This window comes from Amphiura filiformis, chromosome 7 (genome assembly GCF_039555335.1).
Source record: "Amphiura filiformis chromosome 7, Afil_fr2py, whole genome shotgun sequence".
Lineage (NCBI taxonomy): Eukaryota > Metazoa > Echinodermata > Ophiuroidea > Amphilepidida > Amphiuridae > Amphiura > Amphiura filiformis.
The window spans coordinates 323,536-343,190 of NC_092634.1; the positions used below are offsets into that span (position 1 = coordinate 323,536).

General features: G+C 36.8%; 2 protein-coding genes across 2 annotated transcripts; one reads left to right on the forward strand and one right to left on the reverse strand.

Annotated features, from left to right (window-relative positions):
* The first annotated feature begins 1,009 nt into the window (after nucleotides 1–1,009).
* On the forward strand, nucleotides 1,010–5,038 carry LOC140156596 (novel acetylcholine receptor chaperone-like). The gene is made up of 3 exons (XM_072179533.1): nucleotides 1,010–1,247; nucleotides 2,698–3,162; nucleotides 4,307–5,038. The coding sequence occupies exons 1-2, from the start codon at nucleotides 1,137–1,139 to the stop codon at nucleotides 3,028–3,030; spliced, it is 444 nt and encodes a 147-aa protein (XP_072035634.1). The 5' UTR covers nucleotides 1,010–1,136; the 3' UTR covers nucleotides 3,031–3,162; nucleotides 4,307–5,038.
* Nucleotides 5,039–13,363: 8,325 nt separating this feature from the next.
* On the reverse strand, nucleotides 13,364–19,610 carry LOC140156597 (uncharacterized). The gene is made up of 5 exons (XM_072179534.1): nucleotides 19,429–19,610; nucleotides 17,499–17,707; nucleotides 15,665–15,846; nucleotides 14,289–14,440; nucleotides 13,364–13,607 (listed from the first exon to the last, which is right to left on the reverse strand). The coding sequence occupies exons 1-5, from the start codon at nucleotides 19,504–19,506 to the stop codon at nucleotides 13,488–13,490; spliced, it is 741 nt and encodes a 246-aa protein (XP_072035635.1). The 5' UTR covers nucleotides 19,507–19,610; the 3' UTR covers nucleotides 13,364–13,487.
* Between the last annotated feature and the right edge of the window lie 45 nt (nucleotides 19,611–19,655).

A 19,655-nucleotide genomic window follows, 5' to 3' on the forward strand; every position in this document is an offset into this window, starting at 1 on the left:
AAGAAAGATTAGTATTTCAGCTAAATGGTGGTAGTTCCTTTACTTCAGTAGGCCTATATTTACTGATTTATGAGTGATCTTCAAAAATCCATAAAAACAGGCAGTAGTTCTTAAACAAAACAATTTTGTAATTTTGGGGGACCCGATGGTAGCCTTGGGAAGGCTTCACAGAAAATATATTAAAAATTCAAACAATTTGGATAAATGAAGCATATGAAGAAATTCATTTATCGACATGGATGTTTTCTAAAATTGGCCAAATTTGAAGCGCGCCTTTTCAATTCACTGTTATGCTTGCATGCACAGTGTAGCAGAATTATTGTGCAGCCACTGTGACATACCTAATACCAGTGCTCACATCTAGGCCTACTGCTGCTGATATCAGGTAGTTTCACATCTAGGCCTACTGCTGATATCAGGTACCGGGTAGTTTATCAATACCAGATAGTAGGCCTACAATGCTCACATCTACTCTTACTCCCTTTTACTCAGCTTGCAGGGGGCACTGCGCGGAGCGTGGGCATCCTGCTAGTCAGAATAAAACTGCCACTTTTTTGTCCATCCTTGATGGATAAATGCAGTTTACACTGAATTTTTGACAAAAAGAATTAATATAATGGTCTCTCTTGTCATAAAAGCACCATGTTTAGCTTATTCAATGTAGGAGTTAATAAATTTTCTATAAGTGTTTAAAAGTCGCATTGATATATTTGTTATAGGCCTACTGTTATACTACCGTACTACAGTGAGATGACGTATGAAAGTCGATAAAGATTGTTGTCTAAAAAATGCTCAATTAAATATCCTAGTGAGAAAAAATATTGGTGCGTCCACAGACCCTATAAGAAGGGATGCGTCGGATAGATTAGTGTTCAGTGTTTTCCACCGTAGACCGTAACTTTTTACAGTCTATGTTTCCACTTTCCACATTGCTGTTTAAAGACACTTCTTGTTTACAGAGTACCCCATTCATGACCAAGAGAGGGCGCGCGATAGTAAACAAAAAAAATTCTGCAGATTTCCGGAAAGCATGCATTTGCTTTGTCATGTTTTTAGCTCGTCAGCTTTTAATTAATTAGTAAATTCCGTTTCCTTGTCACATCAATACTGGTCAAACTACACAGTCTCTATGCAAGATGGCGAAGTCAATTTTGATAGCTTTTTCAGCGTGTATTGGGTTGTATTTCATGTATACGGGTTTCTGTAAAATGAGTCCAGGTGTCAACGAAAATCTACACAATTCAATGGTGAGTAAGCTTACTTTAAAAATAACTCTACGAATTGTAGGTCTGGCATGTATACAAACCAACATTCACAGTGCTTACCTGCTTATTATATTAATTATGATTTACCTTTCATTGATGTACTTGGTACAATCAAACTAAGTATTTTTGGTCCGACTAGCCCTAGCCCGACACATCATGGCCCTGAGCCCCTGTTCATTCCTCACTAGGGCCATGAATGCCCTACAATGTACGTACGTAAAAACGGGGCACTGAGAAATCACGTCGCGGTGATGACGTCACACTGACGGCATCTATTATAGGAAGAATTCAAAACACGGCGACGATAACAGTCACAAGTCTGGTCTTTTACATCCTCAAATGTGCTCAACATTTACGAACATGCACCAAATATGTTTTGTTTAAGTCTCATCTTCACGTGAGGAATGGTAGGAAGTGGTATTTATGAGAAAAAGTGGTATTTTATGTGTACCCTGGACCAGATATGCTCAGGAGTCTCAGACCTTCGTACGGAGAAGGACAGTGGAAATCGTAGTGACGGAGGTGTGAGTACCTCGGGTACTAGCCCCGCACATCGTCATCATCCCTATAATCTTTGTGTCAAAAATTGCAGTGATAGTACAGCGAATCCTCTCGTTTTTCAATGGCGATTTTGTTCGAGATAGGCCAAGCGACTCGGGCTAAGCATAGCCTATAGGCCTACCATTTACACCATTATGAAGCCTATCATGTGCCAGAGTTTCTATTCTACACATTGTTACGATTTGTGCATGCTCAAGAGTACACCTTTAATATGAAAATTTGATTTGTTTTCAGGTAAAACCCAGGTTTTGTACACTAAGTTGAAATGCAATACCGGTACACTAATTAGCAGCGACTGCTGATTGTTGTGTATATTTTACTGCATTTTATCCGTAAAGATTTTTAGATCGCCGTAAAAATTGTGATATATTTAATTTTGAGAATTACAATAAAGGAACACATTTAGCTCATTCAGTTAAGATCCAGGTGCTTGTATAGAATATAACTTTCTTTATCTGTGTCAATTATAGAATGTGCTGCTTTTAGGCGCTAGCGCCTATAGGCCTAATCCTTCCTTTTTTTTTTTGCTCTTCACTTTTTCAAACCACCGGGAAAAAAAATTGGGTCAACCTTTTCTAGTTGTCGAGGAAGGGGCGGCAAAATTGAATTTTCTTCCGCCCCCTGGGTAGGGGCGGCCACGGTACGCCAAGTGCTGACGTACGCTCGCAAAAGCAAGATTCTGGCATGTTGATAAAAAAGCACAAGAAACAAAATGCACATTTTGCACAGTATGTGCTTGTAGGGAGAACCTGTTGTATACATGCGGTAGGAAGGTGGCGGATCTGTGCGAAGGGCGAATACCAGGGTACTTTTATTCCCACTATGATACAGATTTTTAATCGCCCAACAATCTTTTTTTGTTTTACTACAGAAAAAACACTTTGTGAACTACGCCAGAGTGGCTCCGCTTCGTACCCATTACAACCTCAAATGGAAAGGGATGAACTATCGTAAATTTGTTGCTGGTCTAGAAATCACTGGAGGTGCAGGTCTTCTGGTGACAACAAGCCATCGATCAAGGACTGTATCTTACATTCTACTCTTGTTTTGTGTTGGAGCTATGCTACACACCTACCAGACTCTTGGTGACCCAATAACTAAAGTCTACACACTCCTAGCATCCGGAGCTGTGATAATAGTGCAAATGATAATAGAAAGGAGAGTGGGAAGTCAACCCAAACAGGAGAAAGAGAAGAGCAGCTGATTTAGTTCTACATTGGTTCATAAATTTATGTGATTTTTTGTGCTTTATTGACGTTTTTGAGCACGGAGCAGGTGATGCTTGGGCATGTTGGGAGAATGGGCTATTCCAGTTGAAATCCAAACATGCCCTTAGGTTGTGTTCTCACTACAGACATGAGGTCTCGTACCTAGGTCCGAGTCCACATACAAGTGGATTGAGTCCACATTGATTTCGCGTTCTCACTAACACCAAAATGTGATGTGGATCGACTCCACTTACCCGGATGTTATAATATCAAGCGCTTCAATGCATGACCATGACGTCACGAATTCTGTTCCAATGCATGTTTTGAGCGAACTCACAGCACAAATCAAACTTTACTAGACTATCAATTTGGAAAGATCATGTTTTATTTCCAGGGCCCCTGATATATTCCTTCAATCTATGGATATGTTATTTTGTGATATGCATGCATTTGGAAAGATCTTAAATAAACAGCTCTAAAAACTGTTATTTTATATAGGCCTATACGTGTAAAATGACAGAAATACATTGGGTTGTTATTTCTGATTTTGGTCAAGCACGCCGATTCACACGCAACACAACCTCTAAATCACCATCAAAATACTAATTTTGATTGGTAATTTTAACTCATTCTAGCAAAATGTACACCTCAAAAACGAATATTACACCTGAATATTTTTTTGTATTATACTGTTAAGCCCAATGTTGTTTTGTTTAATTCTGAAACTGGATAAAATCTGTATCTTGCCGCGATGCCATTGTTTTCACACTGCACGAGAAGCATGCTGCTCATCAAACTACGACAAGCATCTCGAACGAACTAATGTCCATGTATATCATCAGGCCCTCGACTTTTCCGCATAAAAAATAAATATTGTAAATTACATGAAATAAAGCATGTATAAATTTGTTCTATAATACCAGCTACGAATTTCTAAGTTGAAAATGCATGTTTAAATTGTATCATGGAAAATTATATAATGTAGACATGTATATTATTTAGACCTATAGTACAACGACGGCCATCAAGGTTGTGCACACAACATTTCCGGTATAAGTGGATCGAGTCCACTTGTAAACGCGTTCTCACTATGCTGTTTGATACCACGCCCCAGAGTGCGAGACTACCTCAATGAGGTGGTCTCGATGCTACATCCTGGATGGAGGATCGAGACCACTTATTGCGCGTTCTCACTATGCTTGGAAGTGGACTCGATGTAGGATCGAGTCCACGTCCTGGTATCAAACAGGCATAGTGAGAACGCGCCCTTAGTCTCTTACACAGGAGTGTAGATTTCAAATTGAGTCCCACATTCAGGTAATCCCATTTGAATTTCACACCCCCTGTGTAGTAGATTAAGGTCATTGATGTCTTCCAAGTGGAATAGCACATTTTTCTTTTAAATTCAGTATTTAGCCAAATTGGCTTTGGAAGTTAGCAATGCATTGTGGGACAGTTTTTGCAGTTTTGGGACACTTTGCCCTCTGACCTATTGGGAAAATTCAGAAAAATTGGGTTTTTGTGCGTACAAGATATAATCTAAAATGTTTTACAAGAATGAAAACAAACCCAAAAAACATTATTGAATAAATTATTTAATAATTACAGCAATTTCCCCGATATGCCAGCAGTCAAAGTGTCTCAAAACTGCTCTCAAAAAACCGAAAGTTAGAATGGCGATTGGGCTTATTCTTTAAATCATGGGAAAATCCTGAGAACATCAACATAGACAATTCACTTTTTGATCATGATATTTTGTGTCTAATCATATGATGATTGAACTCTTGAGTATCAGGGGTTAAAATGTAATAATCAACAATTTATCATCATCATGGAACTTTTGAAGAATGTAATTCTTCCTAATAAGGATGACTATTGCGATGCAAACATCATTTTGCAATTACCATTTATACATCTTCCTACAATCCTACCTGTTTTTGAACCTAAATGCCTTATGCAATTACTGTACCTTTTATGAAATAAATAAATGCTCTTTTGTATGTAGATGTAGATGCATCAATGTATTGTATTGTTGGTATGGTATTCAGTAGGTACAATAAATAAGTTACCAGTTTTGAATATGACCTTACAGCCCATTAATCACAACACTAGTTACCTTGGTTTTGAAATCTTTGTGAGGTCATATAAAAATACTGGTACCTTACTTATTGCATAATTCATTCATTATCTTTAATTGTTTTGTGTTCTTGATTTATATGGGAAAATGCAATAAAGTGTACATTAAATTAAAGTAAAAAAAACGCACGGGGGCATGTTGAGTTGTTGTTGCTTGCAGGGAGGTTATATACATGTATGTATAAACATGGAAAGGTAATAGATTGCGTAACATTAACACACTGTTCCTTTGATGCCAATTTGATTCGCCAACAGGCTATTTTTGAAAGTGGTACAATTGTTCGAACAGAAGGGTTCTGCTATTTGGTACATTTTTTGTAACTGACACAACAGCATATTGAAGGCCTATTCAGTGATCCCAGCAAAGGTGTAAAAATAAAATTGTTTATAAAAAAATATTATAAATTGCCTAAGAGTGAAGGATAAGTCATTAAAATTGTAATTTTTTTGCTATAAAAAATTGGCAAAAAAATCAGGAAAACAGCAGTATTGACAAAGTTGAAGCCCCATTTGTACACATAGCTCGTGTAAAATGTCTCATTTTGTCTTTAATACACAGCTTTCAGCTTTTCCATTTAATTAGCAGTGTATGTTGGGCTTGGCATACATGTACATGTATATCTATAACACCCCTGGCCAATTTTGTGCCTATTTTTGCATTTAAAAAAAACCCAATTATTTGGGTGACAGGTAAGATATGTTATCTATAGGGGAAAAGACTACAACTACTGCACTAATAAGTAGTTATTGATTTATTGATCAAATATTGGTTTTCCCTCATTTTTTACTGTAACTCCACAACTGTTGTCTGTGCTGAAATAAAAATTTTTCCAGTGCAGTAGTTGTAGTCTTTGCCCCTATAATATACATACAATGTATCTTACTTGTCACCAATGCACTATAATTTTTGAGAAAAATGCAAAAATAAGCACAAAATTGGGCAGGGGTGTAGTACATGTACCCCCTTAAAACAAAGGTGCCAAAATCTTGATCAAAATTTTGATGATTTTTACGATCCTCTTGATGTAAATCACTGAAACAGCAGGCGGGTATCAATAAGTGACCACAACAAAGTCATGTGTAAGCACACCACTTGACAAAGGGGTACCATTGATATTACACAGCCCAATGCAAGGATGTGCTTGTATTGCCTCAATAGTTCAAGGAGTGCTACATGTATGTTGTTTTAATTTGGTAAATACGATTTGTTAAACAGCTCAGCAAACTTTCTTGCCTTTAATTTTTAAACTAACTATCAAAGGCATTAAATTTGTCCGAGGCTTCGGCTCCGTAGCAAAATCATCATCAAAAATAATGGGCAGAGCAAGGTCTTAAGTAGGATTTGAAGGTTTGCGTGTGTAAATTCAAAAACCTGGGTGTGTAAATTTAAGATTTGTCTACTATAAAGTATACATGTAGGCCATGTGGGCAAAAACTGGGGGTGCATTTACAAATTTTGGTGTGTAAAACACTCCCTACAATGTACATGGCTGGCTGTGTAAGCCCTTGGAAGGGTGGCTAGTGGCTACATACAGTCTAGAGCCTGTGAAAATCAAATCACTGTGGTCCATCTGTACACTCTCCTGTGGGCCAGGGCTTGTAAAATTTGTTATATAAAATAAAAAATCAGCAAGACCACAAGACTCCCATGCAGACTAAATCCTTGCTGCTAACGCTAACAGCATACCATAATAAGTACCTAATGGACCATATGGGCTCCCTTGACAATTTTAGACACAAACTGAAGTGCCCTCCTGTTAAAACCCCACCAGCAAATAAGGGCACAAATCTGTAATTCTTGTTGGGATTTCAGAGGAGAGAGCTCGCTATTTTTTACCCTTACGGCAAAGAGCCTATGTGAGCCATTAGACGAATCTTTACTGTATTTGTCGATTTGTGAGTGTAAGGTCTTAGAAAGTGTCACAAATGTGAACCAGTTTAACATTAAAATCTTTAAAAATATGGTATCTAAATTCAAGCTTGAAAAGGACTCATCAATGAAATACATCATAAGGTGTATTTTTTTTTTAAATTGAGCTTTCAAACACGCATTATGTGCTAATTTTAAAATTTGACTTTGGGTCTGTAAAAATTGATGAGGGTCCACAACATTCAACTTATTTTGTTTTAGAAGTAGAATGGCTCTTGAAAAAAAAAAAAATTGGTGTATATGTACTCTTTTTTTAAGGTTCCTTTACCATTGCATATGGCAATTCCAAGCAAAAGTGGACATGACTCAAAAAAATAAAATTGCCTCTATGTGTTTCTTTTAACTTTCATATTATTCCAAACAGATGTAATGTTCAAGTTCTAAACTTTTTTCTGCATTTTTCTAATATTTTGTTCAAAAAAAATAATTTCTTCGGAGAGTGTATTTTTAGTGGAAAAATCCTGTTCAACTTAGATATTTTCTAAGTGGGCCTATTTTATTAAACAGGGCACTTTTCTTTTAATTTGATACATTTTATATCTATGAAATATGATCTTCAAGAAATATCCATCACATTTTAAATAACCCCTGCTAATTTTTTTTCCTTTCATTGTGTTTTCATAACACTAAATCTGGTGTAGCACGAGTTACCGAGAGATGCATTTTTAAATATATTTACAAAATATTGGCAATTTAATTGATGCCACTTATTATTTTCCTTCTACTAGTAGTACCTTGAATATAAATAAGAAATTGAAATACAAAACACTATCCACCACATAATAATGACCCCTTAAAAACTGTAGCACGAGTTACCAGTAGCACGAGTTACCAATGTAGCACGAGTTACCATAGCCCACTTCCCCTGTACCAGCAAAGGTAATGCAAAATACCACTTGGTAGCAATAGAGGTATCTCCCAACTGCATGAATATGCATTTATGTAACCATGGTAACAACTTTCTAGCAGTAGTATAGCCAGTGGGGGGGCAGGTGGGGCAGACTTCCCCCTGGCAAACTAGAATTACGCGGTTCGTAATTAAGGTGGCACTCACTCAAAAGTGTGTAAATAACAATGTTTTGTAAATACAAATGATATGCAATATGCAAATAAGCTCATTAATATTCATAAATATGCAAATAACATGACAAACAGGTCACAATATCCAATCACCAAACCAAGTTTGAAGTTGATTGGTTATTAATGCATTTAAGCTGCAGAGTGGATTAATGAAAATGTAGGCAAAATATGCAAATAAGCTCATTAATATTCATAAATATGCAAATAACATAACACAAAACTATACAGCACATCAAGCCACCATATCCTATCACCATACCTATCTATCTATCTGGCATAGTATACCAAGTATGTAGTTGATCGATTATTGTGTTGAAGCTGCACAGTGGATTAATCAATTTGCTTCCGCCCGAGCAGCCGAACAAAGAAACAAACAAAGAAACAACCAGGCAAACACACATGTGTGGGGGCCCAAAATTAAAGATAAAAGTGCCCTTCTAACAGAAAAATGAAAGTAAAAATATGGAAGGCAAAGATAGAGAAAAGGTTCAAGGAGCCAGTTCCACCTGATCATGCACCAAAATAGTGTAAATATACCAAATTTTTACCAAAATAAAGTCCCTTTTTTGAATCTCGAAGACTTAAACTTGTACAGTCTCTCTAAAAAAATGCTCTAGTATATATATATCCCATTACTAATGCATGGTCAAAATGATGCAACCAAAATTTTAGTCCCCCCCCCAGCCCAAGAAATATAGATACTGGAAATCCTGAGACTAGCTAACAGCCACAGTGACATTTTAAGTTGATACTGAGATTTGTATTATTGATACAAAATTTGTTCATGTTGTTGAGTACATGTATGATGGGTCTCATTTTCCAGGTGAAGTGATTGAAATTGTGCAAACTGTATTCAGTAATGCACCAAGCAGGAAATCACTGGAAATGATCTCAACCAAAAGATGACCAACCATTCTATACTGGTACCTCAGAAAGCAATTTTTAAATTTAAAGAAACTTGCAGAGCCGATCATTGTAAAGAACCACAAACATTACAAGTTTTGTGAACTAATTTAGGGTGAAATAACCTATCAATCTATCAATTGTTGACTGTTCAATTTAACTGTTGAAATTTAAGCCCTGCAATGTATGAAATATCCAAACAGGATGGAGCAAGGGATTAAGTACATTATACATGTACATATGTAATGCTGGGATGTAATGTGTGTGGTACATTGTATGCTGATACATGCACTGTACGTGTGTTGGTGTTATTTGTACATAAATTGGGTTATTTGGGGGGTTATCATGGTTATATCAAAGTATACCATGGTTATATGTACATAGATTGGGTTATTTGATCATATACCAGTCATTGAGGAATTTTTATCAAGAAACTTTGACATTTAAAAGAACATTAACCATTTTGTATATGGCGGACAAACTGTAGCACGAGTTACCGTAGTACGAGTTACCATGTTTTTGCCAGTCAATGTAAAACTATGAGGGACAAAACTTTTTAAGTTATACCAAGATAAACCTTAGCATAGCAGTTACTTATCATATAATCAATTAGGCTTTAATGCTTTTTGTTTTAGGACACGATCAAAATAAAAATGAGTGATTTTTTAGCATGTCCTCTGCTCGTAGCACGAGTTACCGTTTTTCGCAGCTGTCCCATACGTACAAAAGTTGATATATTCATTTAGCAATACTATGAGGATCTAGCCTTGAATGTTGGGTATTAAAATACAAAAAATACAGATTCCAATCAAATGATTTTAAAAAGCTGGAGCACAAAGTATGTAAAAGGACGCCATAAAGTGTAGCACGAGTTACCGTGGAATTGCCCATATATATGTTCGTCAAGCGTGTGCATACACATGCAGGACCTTGTGCAAACTAATTATGTGCTGGACGGTTAGCAATACGCTTAATTTGTAAAAGGAAATCTGTAAACCATGTTAATATATCCACTGAGTATGGACTTTGAAGAGCCTATTCATTGGACAGTGAGGGTTTTTGGTACGTCCACTTTTTAGACAAGTCTTACCTTGTATGGGAAACATGTATCACAACTTAACAAAGTTCTATTCGTCGTAGAAGTGACGTAGTTAGTTGGATTAACTACCATAGCAATAGATGAATACAATTTTGAATATATCGCCCTGCACTACAATGTTAACACGGTACCTATGCATTAAAACCTATGCATTGAACCATAGATGTCAAAGAAATGCTGATCACTCACAACTGTAAGATTAGTATCTTTGAAAAGAGTGGTATTGTATTCAATTTATGATTACAGACAGACACATGTGATGAGTACAACCTGCAAAGTTGGTAACCCACGCTTTAGAAAGGGTGGGTTTGAAGGGACCACAAAATGCTTAAGAGGGTGGGTTTGAAAAATTTCTGGTTAAAATGCGTGTCCAAATATAAAGCGTGGTCACTGATAAAAGGGGTGGGTTTAGAAGTCAACAATTGCAATCTCAAATCTTTCTGTAATTTCCGATTGAATGACACTAAATGAAACACACAAAAATATTAAAATCCCATTCTGTTTGGTCATCTAATTAACCACTTGTCTATGATCACTTAATCAGTAACCACGCTTAGAAAGGGTGGGTTTCAGAGTTTTGGTATAAAGGGTATAAAATAAAAGGGTGGGTTTGAAATCAAAAGGGCGAGTTTGTATCACCACTGCCAACTATGACCTGCTTGTAGTGCAGGGCAATATATTCAAAAATTGTATTCATCTATTGCTATGGTATTAATCCGATTATTACGTCACTTCTACAGCGAATAATAATGTGGAATTGGAAGTAAACTCACAATGGAACCGATGTAAGTGTATGTGAAATAATTATGTGGTGAACAGTGATATTTTGTACTTGATGTGAATATAATGTTGGACCAAATTAAATTTGAACAACTCTTCTTCAATTTGGAAGTAGGTGTGAATCTTTTCTCATTTAATTATTGCATGTCATGTCTGGATCAGCTACACCATCAAAAACAATTAGGCCAAAAAAAATAATGGTTTGTCTCAAAGCTCACGAGTGGTTTGAAAACAAATGCGAAATGCGATTTAAAAAAAATATTATTTCCGACCTTTTTCATGGTATTTGGAGAAAAAAATCTGAATTTCGCAGAATTTTAAATTTTTTTGAAATAAAATAAAATTCCGCATTTCTTTTTTTCCAAATCTCACGATTTTACAAATGCGCGCGCTAGCTTTTTTTGGCCTTATTATCTGTTATCTGAAGATATCTTTACAGATTCTACACTACAATATTCCTATTGGAGCCACCTGCACAGGTACACCAAGGCCAGGTGAGTACCAGTGTAGTATCAGTGCAGTGCCACTGCTGGTGGGTCATGTGCAGTAGCACCATAGGTACTGTGGAGATAACTCCCTATGTACAAGTCGGGTACCTTGGCAAAGTATGATGGTGTACCTGTGCAGGCTCCTGGCCCCAATAGAAATCTTGTGGTGTACTTCTAAAAAGGATGGTCCAATTAGCAGACAATATTTGTGACACGACCAAAGGCGGCAAATTTGAAATATTGATAAAGGCAGAAATATGGAGTAAAAACAATGAAATAAATATAAAATACACATCATAAAACCTCAAAACTTTAGAACCAAGTATGCTAGACCTTTGGTGTTTTCAGTATATGACAGCTTAATGTTTGTGGTAATAATAAAAGTAGCTCAATTTTCAAAAATTTAAGATGCAATTTCTATAGCCATCTTAATTAAACAGTGGCCTGTCGGGGCGTTGGCGTTTGGGTGCTGAAACCCCGCACATTGTTAAAAATCATGTAAAATCAGCCATTTTTTGGCAATTTTAGCCATTAAGCCCCCCCTCATAATTCTGAAAGTCCCTCTGAGCCCCCCCCCCCCCCTCAGGAAAAGATCCTGGACACGCTGGTGTTAAAGGTCCAAATTGGAAAACATTTCCATTATTAAAGATCAGACAGCAGGCCAGACCATGGCCATATGGTAACATGAGCAGGTTTATTTCGCCTTAAAGGCATAGATAGTCTTGCAAATATGGGCCAACTTCCCCCTGGGTCATCTAATGTGCCATGAATTAGTAGGACTGCAACTGGTATCTACTGGTCAGTTACCCACATGTTGTTTCTACATGTAGCTTTTGGGAGTAGAGGCACCCTGAATACAAACATAAAATTATGTAAACATCGCATTTAAAAGCCTTCAAATGAAGAAATCCATTTTATTCACCACCATAAATATCACTTGACATTTGTACAAAATATATCTATCTGGTATTAGTTCATGATTCAGAATTCAGTGCTGCTTGTAATACCTTCAATTTAAAAATCAAACTCAAGGGATAGCAACAGCTATATTTTTGTGTTCTCTTTCATATACTGGATTTCAAATGCTCATAAATGGAAAACATGAATGAGTATTTAGCGTTTCTATAGCCTATAGTGAAACATGACCTAAAAGTTTCTGATGATTCTGTTCTGTCAGAGACATCCTGTATATATGACAAATTAACATGTAAAAAATCCCTCTTTGTTATAATAGTACACAGAGCTGTACTTTAGCTCACTGGCAAAAAAACCAAAAAACTTGGGTATTACTGGCTTGAATCTGTCTCTTGGCAGCAGTTTCTGAAAACTTTCTGCTTTATATAACCACCAATATCTCAAATTTTGCTACTAAACCTTACTCTTTTTGGTACAATTTCTGAATGAATTAAATCTCACACCTTGTTATGCCCACAATTTTATGGGATTTTCCAATTTGTGTGTGTGTCTGTTCATATCGTACCATTTCATTCATAACCATAATATTGGCAGTGACATCAGTGTGTAATTCATTGGGCGCAGCCTCAAATCACTCGAGTTCGCTCAAAGAGCTGGTGTACACGCACATGCTTAAAGATGCCGCATAGATGCATAAGCAAAACAGCTGCTTCCACACGTTTAAAACATCACTGCCACATCAAGGTGAAAAATGGTATGTTGACATAAAGCATATTGACATATAGCATGTCAAACAGGGCACTACTAATAATCCTCATTGCGACCAGTGGCGCAGCTAGGGGGGACAAGAGGGGCAACATGCCCCAGGCGCTACCACTAGGGGGCACCAAATCGGCGTCACTTAAAAAAATATTGAACCTACCATTTGCCATGCATGAGCATGATTACAATTTCATGTCGTCTTATTATTAAAATACACCCCCGTGTCTAAGATATTCTCGAGTGGGTGGGTGGGGGCGCCAATTTTGTTTATTGCCCCAGGCGCTACCAACCCTAGTTACGCCACTGATTGCAACAGATGATATTTCAATTGTTTTATAATTATTTCCTTCAATATTGACATTAAGGCCATGTTATCTTCTTAATTTTCTTCTTTGGTGATGTTGAACCCTCTCCTGACTGTGTAGGTGATGTGGTTGAGGCAGGTTTGCTATCTTCAGATGACGATGTGTCACCAGATAACTAAAGCAAATGGAATAAAACAAGAAAGCAAAACGATGATTATTAGTTATGCAGATACCAAATCACAAGCCATCGAGGGGCAAAATTCTACCACTATGTACTAAATGGCCGTTGTGTGAAACTATACTGTGTTCTTGAAGAAGTTCATTAGGTTTGTTTGATACAATTATAACAATGTTCTTCTTATCCAAACCAATTCTATTTACTGAACTGAGTTTTGGCCATCTTGGTCGAATGTCATCATAGACTGATGGTATTTGATCTTTCCTTCTAGTTGATTGGACCTCTGTTGGTGACCAACCAAGGAAAGATCAAGTATCATCACTCCGATGATGACCTTCAACCAAGATGACTGAAACAGTCCGTTCAGTAAATAGAATTGGTTTCGGCAAGAAGAACATTTTGATAATTATACTGTATTATTATGCCTGTGACTAAGGCCACTTAGCAGGTGCAAATACTTCCAAATGGATTCAAATGGCTTTGTTGTTTAAAAAAAGTAATGAAATCAGTGATCAATGAAAGTTGAAATTGAAAAATACGGGCCTCTAGGTGACAGATCAAATGGAAAAATAATGGGTCTTTGGGTGACGGAGCATGGGTTTTGATAAACAGTTAAGGTTATTGAGCAACAGTTAGCCCTACATACAGGCCCTCAGCAATCTTAGATAGATGCCTTACCTCTGCTGATGGTCTCTTGAGTGATATCTTCTGTGATTGTGAGATTACTGCCGGTGATTTGAGTGATATCTTGGCTACATCTCCTTCAAGTGATGACTTGGATTCACCTAGTCTTATCACTTTGATTGGTGTCAAGGTATTTGTCTTTTCACCTGCAAAAGAGGATGGCAATTTTCAGTTCATGGCTGCTATTGTTAATAGGCCTCTATTTATGCAAATATATTGATAAGAACAAAGGTACTAGTATAAGATGGGAACATTTATCTCTCCCCCTGATGCCCAACATCTTCATTTGACAGTGGTTCAACATTTGGGTAAGATTTTTGCTGATGCATCAGTCTGTTATAGATCTGAGACGAATATACCTAAATAATCGTCTCAGTTATAGATGGTATGGGAAATGATGTCACTTAACTGTCTCATCGTCAAAATTCTGTCCTCCAGGAAGATTCCATGGTACAATTGCAAATTGCACATAATAATACATTAAAACATATATGTACATGTAGGTATGAATGATTGTGGAATTGATCTAGAGACATGCCCTGGTTACCAACATGGCTGCCATTTCAATTGATATACCTTACCCATATTCTAACCCTAACCCCCTATCCTATCCCTAATCCCTCAGGGTGGTGGCAGTGATTGATTTTTAGACTAATTCTTTTTTCACTGCCCATTATGGGGATTGTACAGATCTTGTTTAAGGGAAAAACCCAAAAGTTTGATGAAGCCCTTTAAATGAAAGTCCTTTCGTTAGGGAGGGAGGGGGTCAAAAAGTCTGATTACGTTTGTAAAGAAGTAGTTAAAACATAGGTCAAAGTTGATCTTTTTTTAAGGATTTAATATATAATTGTAAAATTTTAGTATTTTCTGAACTGCGATATTGACATTTTACAGTGGTTGCTTCAAAATGATTTCAAATAAATAGAGTGCAGTACTCGCATAACCTGCAACTTGTAAGTTCATTTTTAAAGCATCTGTACCGACTTTGATTCTTTTTTATTTGAAAATTCAGCAAGTCCTAATTTTTCAAAAATATTTCAAAATAAAATAGTATTATTGTTTCTTAAAGGTGATCAACATCCTAGCAATGTCGCACCCCTGTGCCCAATGAATACGGGTTGGAATTTTCGATATTTGACACTTACATTAGAGGGGAGGGGGGAGGGGGTTAGCCCTCTAACGAAAGGACTTTCGTTTATAGGGCTTCATCGAACTTTTGGGTTGTTCCCTAAACCAAAGCAGGGAAAGAAGTTTACGATATTATTGTTGAATCCCTTTTAAGTGTTTTATGGAAATTGCCAGTAAACAAACAGAGAATGCCCCTCAGTCAAGTTGAGCACTGCCCCCAAAAAGAAACTATTACACTTTACCTCCATCCTCAGTTTTAGTACTCTTTGCTAGAGGTGAAGATGATGAAGCTGGCTTTGAAGAAGAGTTGAGTCTGATAATGCCACGGTTCTTCACTACCGGTGGAGGTTTTAATCTGGCTTTTGATGATGGAATATTGGCAGAGATAAGAAGACCTCCTTGTTGACTTTGTGTATCCTGTGACCTGGAAATTAAGAAAAAGTAGACTAGTTTTAAAAAACAGGGCTGTCAACTCTCACACATTTGGTGTGAGTTGCATACATTAGGGCACTTTCTCACGCCCCCATTCCAATGTATTGAAATCACATGCCAAGACAGTAATCACACACCGAGGTAGTAAAATCTCACACATCATCAAATTATTATTGATGAAATTTTTTTATCCCTACATGTATACCTACTTTTCTACTCTCCCACTTTCAGATTCTTGAGCACTGCGGCTTAAAATTGATGGATCACCAATTCAAAATTTTAGTCAGTATACAATATTCTCTCAGTACGGCCCTCGACAATATCTCACTCCTTGTAATTCCAAAAAGTTGACAGCCCTGGTTAAGGACTACATGTAAGACACAATGCTATTCAAACCTGAATTGTGTCACATTGATTTTTCTTTTATTTCCATTGCAGATCCAATGGATGCAACACAAACTTAGAATCTCCAACTCTCAAAATTATAATAAAAATGTGAACCATTTTCATTAATCTCTATCTCGGCTATAATAAATCTCAAACTGCTGGGGCTAGTTCACCAATGAAAAGTATCTTTCATATTTATCAACATCGTATTTATATTAATTAAATCCATCACTGGGTCCTTTTAGGCTAAAGAAAGAAAAAAGAACTTAAGAAATAAAGAACAAAAATAACTGACAGACAGACACAAAGAAAGAAAGATTCCATTTTTTTACACAAAATATTTCTGACATCCTTTTACAATTGAATACCTGAGTGGAAGAAGGGCCCAACTCCATCAAAACTGTTTTTGAGATATTAAGAAAAAACTAAATATTTGGAAAAGTTTTATAGACAGAATGTTTTCATCTTCAGGGGACCTTTAATACATGAACATACAGTATTACACAGATTCTAAATCATATATGATGTTTCCATGGCAACGGTACAGGTCTTAATACGAGCTGGAGTTGGGCCCTTCTTCCACTAATATATGGCAAGTGCCAGTTCCGTAAGCAGATGTGTTACAAATAGCTACATAAATTTGAAAATTATCCATTAATTGCACAAGTAGAAGCATGTAATATGTTTGCAAGAAAGTTTATTGCAGTGAAAAGCAGATTTCACGGATGAACAAACTTCCTCTTTAACCCAATATTTGTGGAAGAAGGGCCCAACTCCATGGAGTTGGGCCTTTCTTCCATGAAAACCAGGATTAAGTGTACGTGGAAGACTATTTAGAGAGTGGATTTTGGCTCATCTTTCACACACAAGGTAGAACAGTCTGCTGGCAATAAAATGCTGGGTCTAACTCATTTTTGTAAAAAATTGGAGTTGGGCCCTTCTTCCACTCAGGTATTCAATTTAAAAAGTACCCATCATCATTTTTAAAATACATTAAAAATTCGCAAGTTTATTATTACTGTAAGTAGATTTTGCTGTTCTTGGGTTGCGCCGTTTTCAAAAATACTACTGTTTTAAAATACTACCGTATTTTCGCAGGTCAATTTAGAAGAGTATAGATGAAAATGGTGTATTTTGAACTCTTCATTTGTAGTTATACGCACACTATTTGACAGCCCTATACACAATTCACAAAAAGAGTAAATTAAGCTTTAAAAACATTCAGACAAACATGCATGCCCCCATCCACTGACATACCTATTTAATGATTTCCCATCTGCCTCTCCTTTGTTATCGTCTAATTTAAATGTTTTCTTTCCATAAAGCCTTTTGATTTTCTTAGCTGTGGCTTTACCTCGCCTGTTACCCCTTGGCTCTCTCTGCGCTAGTGGTGTCACTGTACGATGGAATATTTCCACTAACACTTCTTTGTTGAGTCTCTGAGAATGATCCAATTTTATTTGTCTCTGGAAATAATACAAACATGTTGGTGAGAGCATGGGTGTCAATTCTGGGGGGGGCATGTCCCCTGGCCCTACCTTTTGGCAAAATGGTGCATTTTTTGTTCTTTTCAGCCACTTTTTGACAATTCATTGATTGTCCCCCCCACATTTCAAGCTGGATTGGCGCTACGCTAAGCCGCTAATGCCATGGGTCAGAGTATGAAGCATTTAATTGCTCAATGCTCATAAATAAAAGCGCAGTGGTTTATAGTGCGCTACGAACAGACACAATGCCTAGACGTCGATCAACAAGCCTCAGCACACTTTACAGGTTGTCGCTGACCACTACGGCCCCACATCACCATTCCAACATGATTAACACCCATGTAACATTCCATCATGATTAACACTGTGGTGGGGAATGGGAAATGGTGGAGCCCTGGGAGTCACTTTTGTTAAATTTGTAGGTATGCTAGGTGAATTCAAATTTGCCATCAAACTGCATCATTTTATATATCAAATTAAAGCCCTTGAGTAAAGAAAGCCAAAAATGAAAACCTTTTGTCATAGCACTTTCCGTAACAAAGTTACATCTTGTGAAAGATTGACTTTCATCAAAAAGATTCTGCTAGCAAATTCCCCAAAACAGCATTTCGGTGGTGTTTCTAGATCTTAGTCTCATGATGATAGCAGCTTTTTTGAATGGAACTGATATCAAAATCCCTCTAAAATTCCATGAGCGATTGTCTTATCACCGTAAAAAATCATATATTTGGGTCAAGTGAAGTATAGAAAACATATTTGGCCAATTCCATGCCAAAAGTGCCTTTTGTAACGTCCGTAACAAAATTTTAGAACATTATTGCTCAAAACAGGAGCATTTATTTCAAATTTGCTAATCATGCCTCCATAGATTGATGTCAGACCTACTTCAAGATAGTAAAGAAAAAAATCTGAGGAAGCACCTTGACAGTTTTTTTTCATTATGAAAAACGTTACGGACGTTACATTTGAGATAAAATGTAACGTCCGTAACACTAAATCAACAGTGTAGGACGGTACAGGAGTATTAATTTCAAACTTGCTTTTCATGTTTACATAGAATGGAGTCAGGGCTTGCTCAATATAGTTAACAGAAAAAAATAAGACACAGAAATGACTGGCAATTTAAGGATATGTACCATCTGTCAAAATGGCAGGCACTTTCGCGTAACGTCCGTAACGCTCGTTTCTAATTTCTGTAGCTAATTAACTAAGAAAGCCAAAACAAAATTGCTTCATTATATTGAACAGTACTCAATTTGGTGCTACGTGTACCTCATTTAATGAGATACACGTAGCACCAAATTGAAATACCTATGAATATGACCTTCATGCCCATTTTACACTGTAACTCAGAATACAATTGAGGACATTTACGGCTCATTCGTGGTGTACGGTCACATATATGTGTTAATTAAGGTTTGCCTGGCATACCTACAATAGGCTACATGTTGACAGACAGAATTCAAACGCATGGCCAAATTGAAAGTGATACTGAAAGTGAAAGCGCATACATTATTATCACAGTCTGAATCAGGTATCAGGGAATGGACATGCAATAAGATTTATTCTTTATTATCATTCCTGATTCAAATTTCAATGCATGTTGCCATGAATACAAAACATACATGATGATGAGAATAATTCGATGATGAGTTTTAATTTAAAAGCATGCAAGTTGTAATTTTGTATGTTAAGCTTACCTGTGAAAGAATGGTTACCAGTGTTTCTCTACTGAGAATTTCTGGATGCAGCAAATCTTCTGTTGAAACTGTAACCATTATTACACGCGATACTTTATTGTAATTATATTTAAAAGTATCAAAACGGCTTAGAACTAAAAACGACCATGTAAAAAGTGTGAAATCGCGATCGTTCGTTGCGATTGGTAAACACAGCTCGTAGGACAAACTTGTAGGCTCTTTCAATC

Bases quoted from the DNA above. Each gene is read 5' to 3' on its own strand.
- LOC140156596 (XM_072179533.1), top strand. From the start codon at position 1,137: ATGGCGAAGTCAATTTTGATAGCTTTTTCAGCGTGTATTGGGTTGTAT. The intron at 1,248-2,697 runs GTGAGTAAGCTT...GTTTTACTACAG, and splicing joins AAAATCTACACAATTCAATG to AAAAAACACTTTGTGAACTA.
- LOC140156597 (XM_072179534.1), bottom strand. From the start codon at position 19,506: ATGGTTACAGTTTCAACAGAAGATTTGCTGCATCCAGAAATTCTCAGT. The intron at 17,708-19,428 runs GTAAGCTTAACA...TATTATTTCCAG, and splicing joins TGGTAACCATTCTTTCACAG to AGACAAATAAAATTGGATCA. The intron at 15,847-17,498 runs GTATGTCAGTGG...CTTAATTTCCAG, and splicing joins GATGGGAAATCATTAAATAG to GTCACAGGATACACAAAGTC.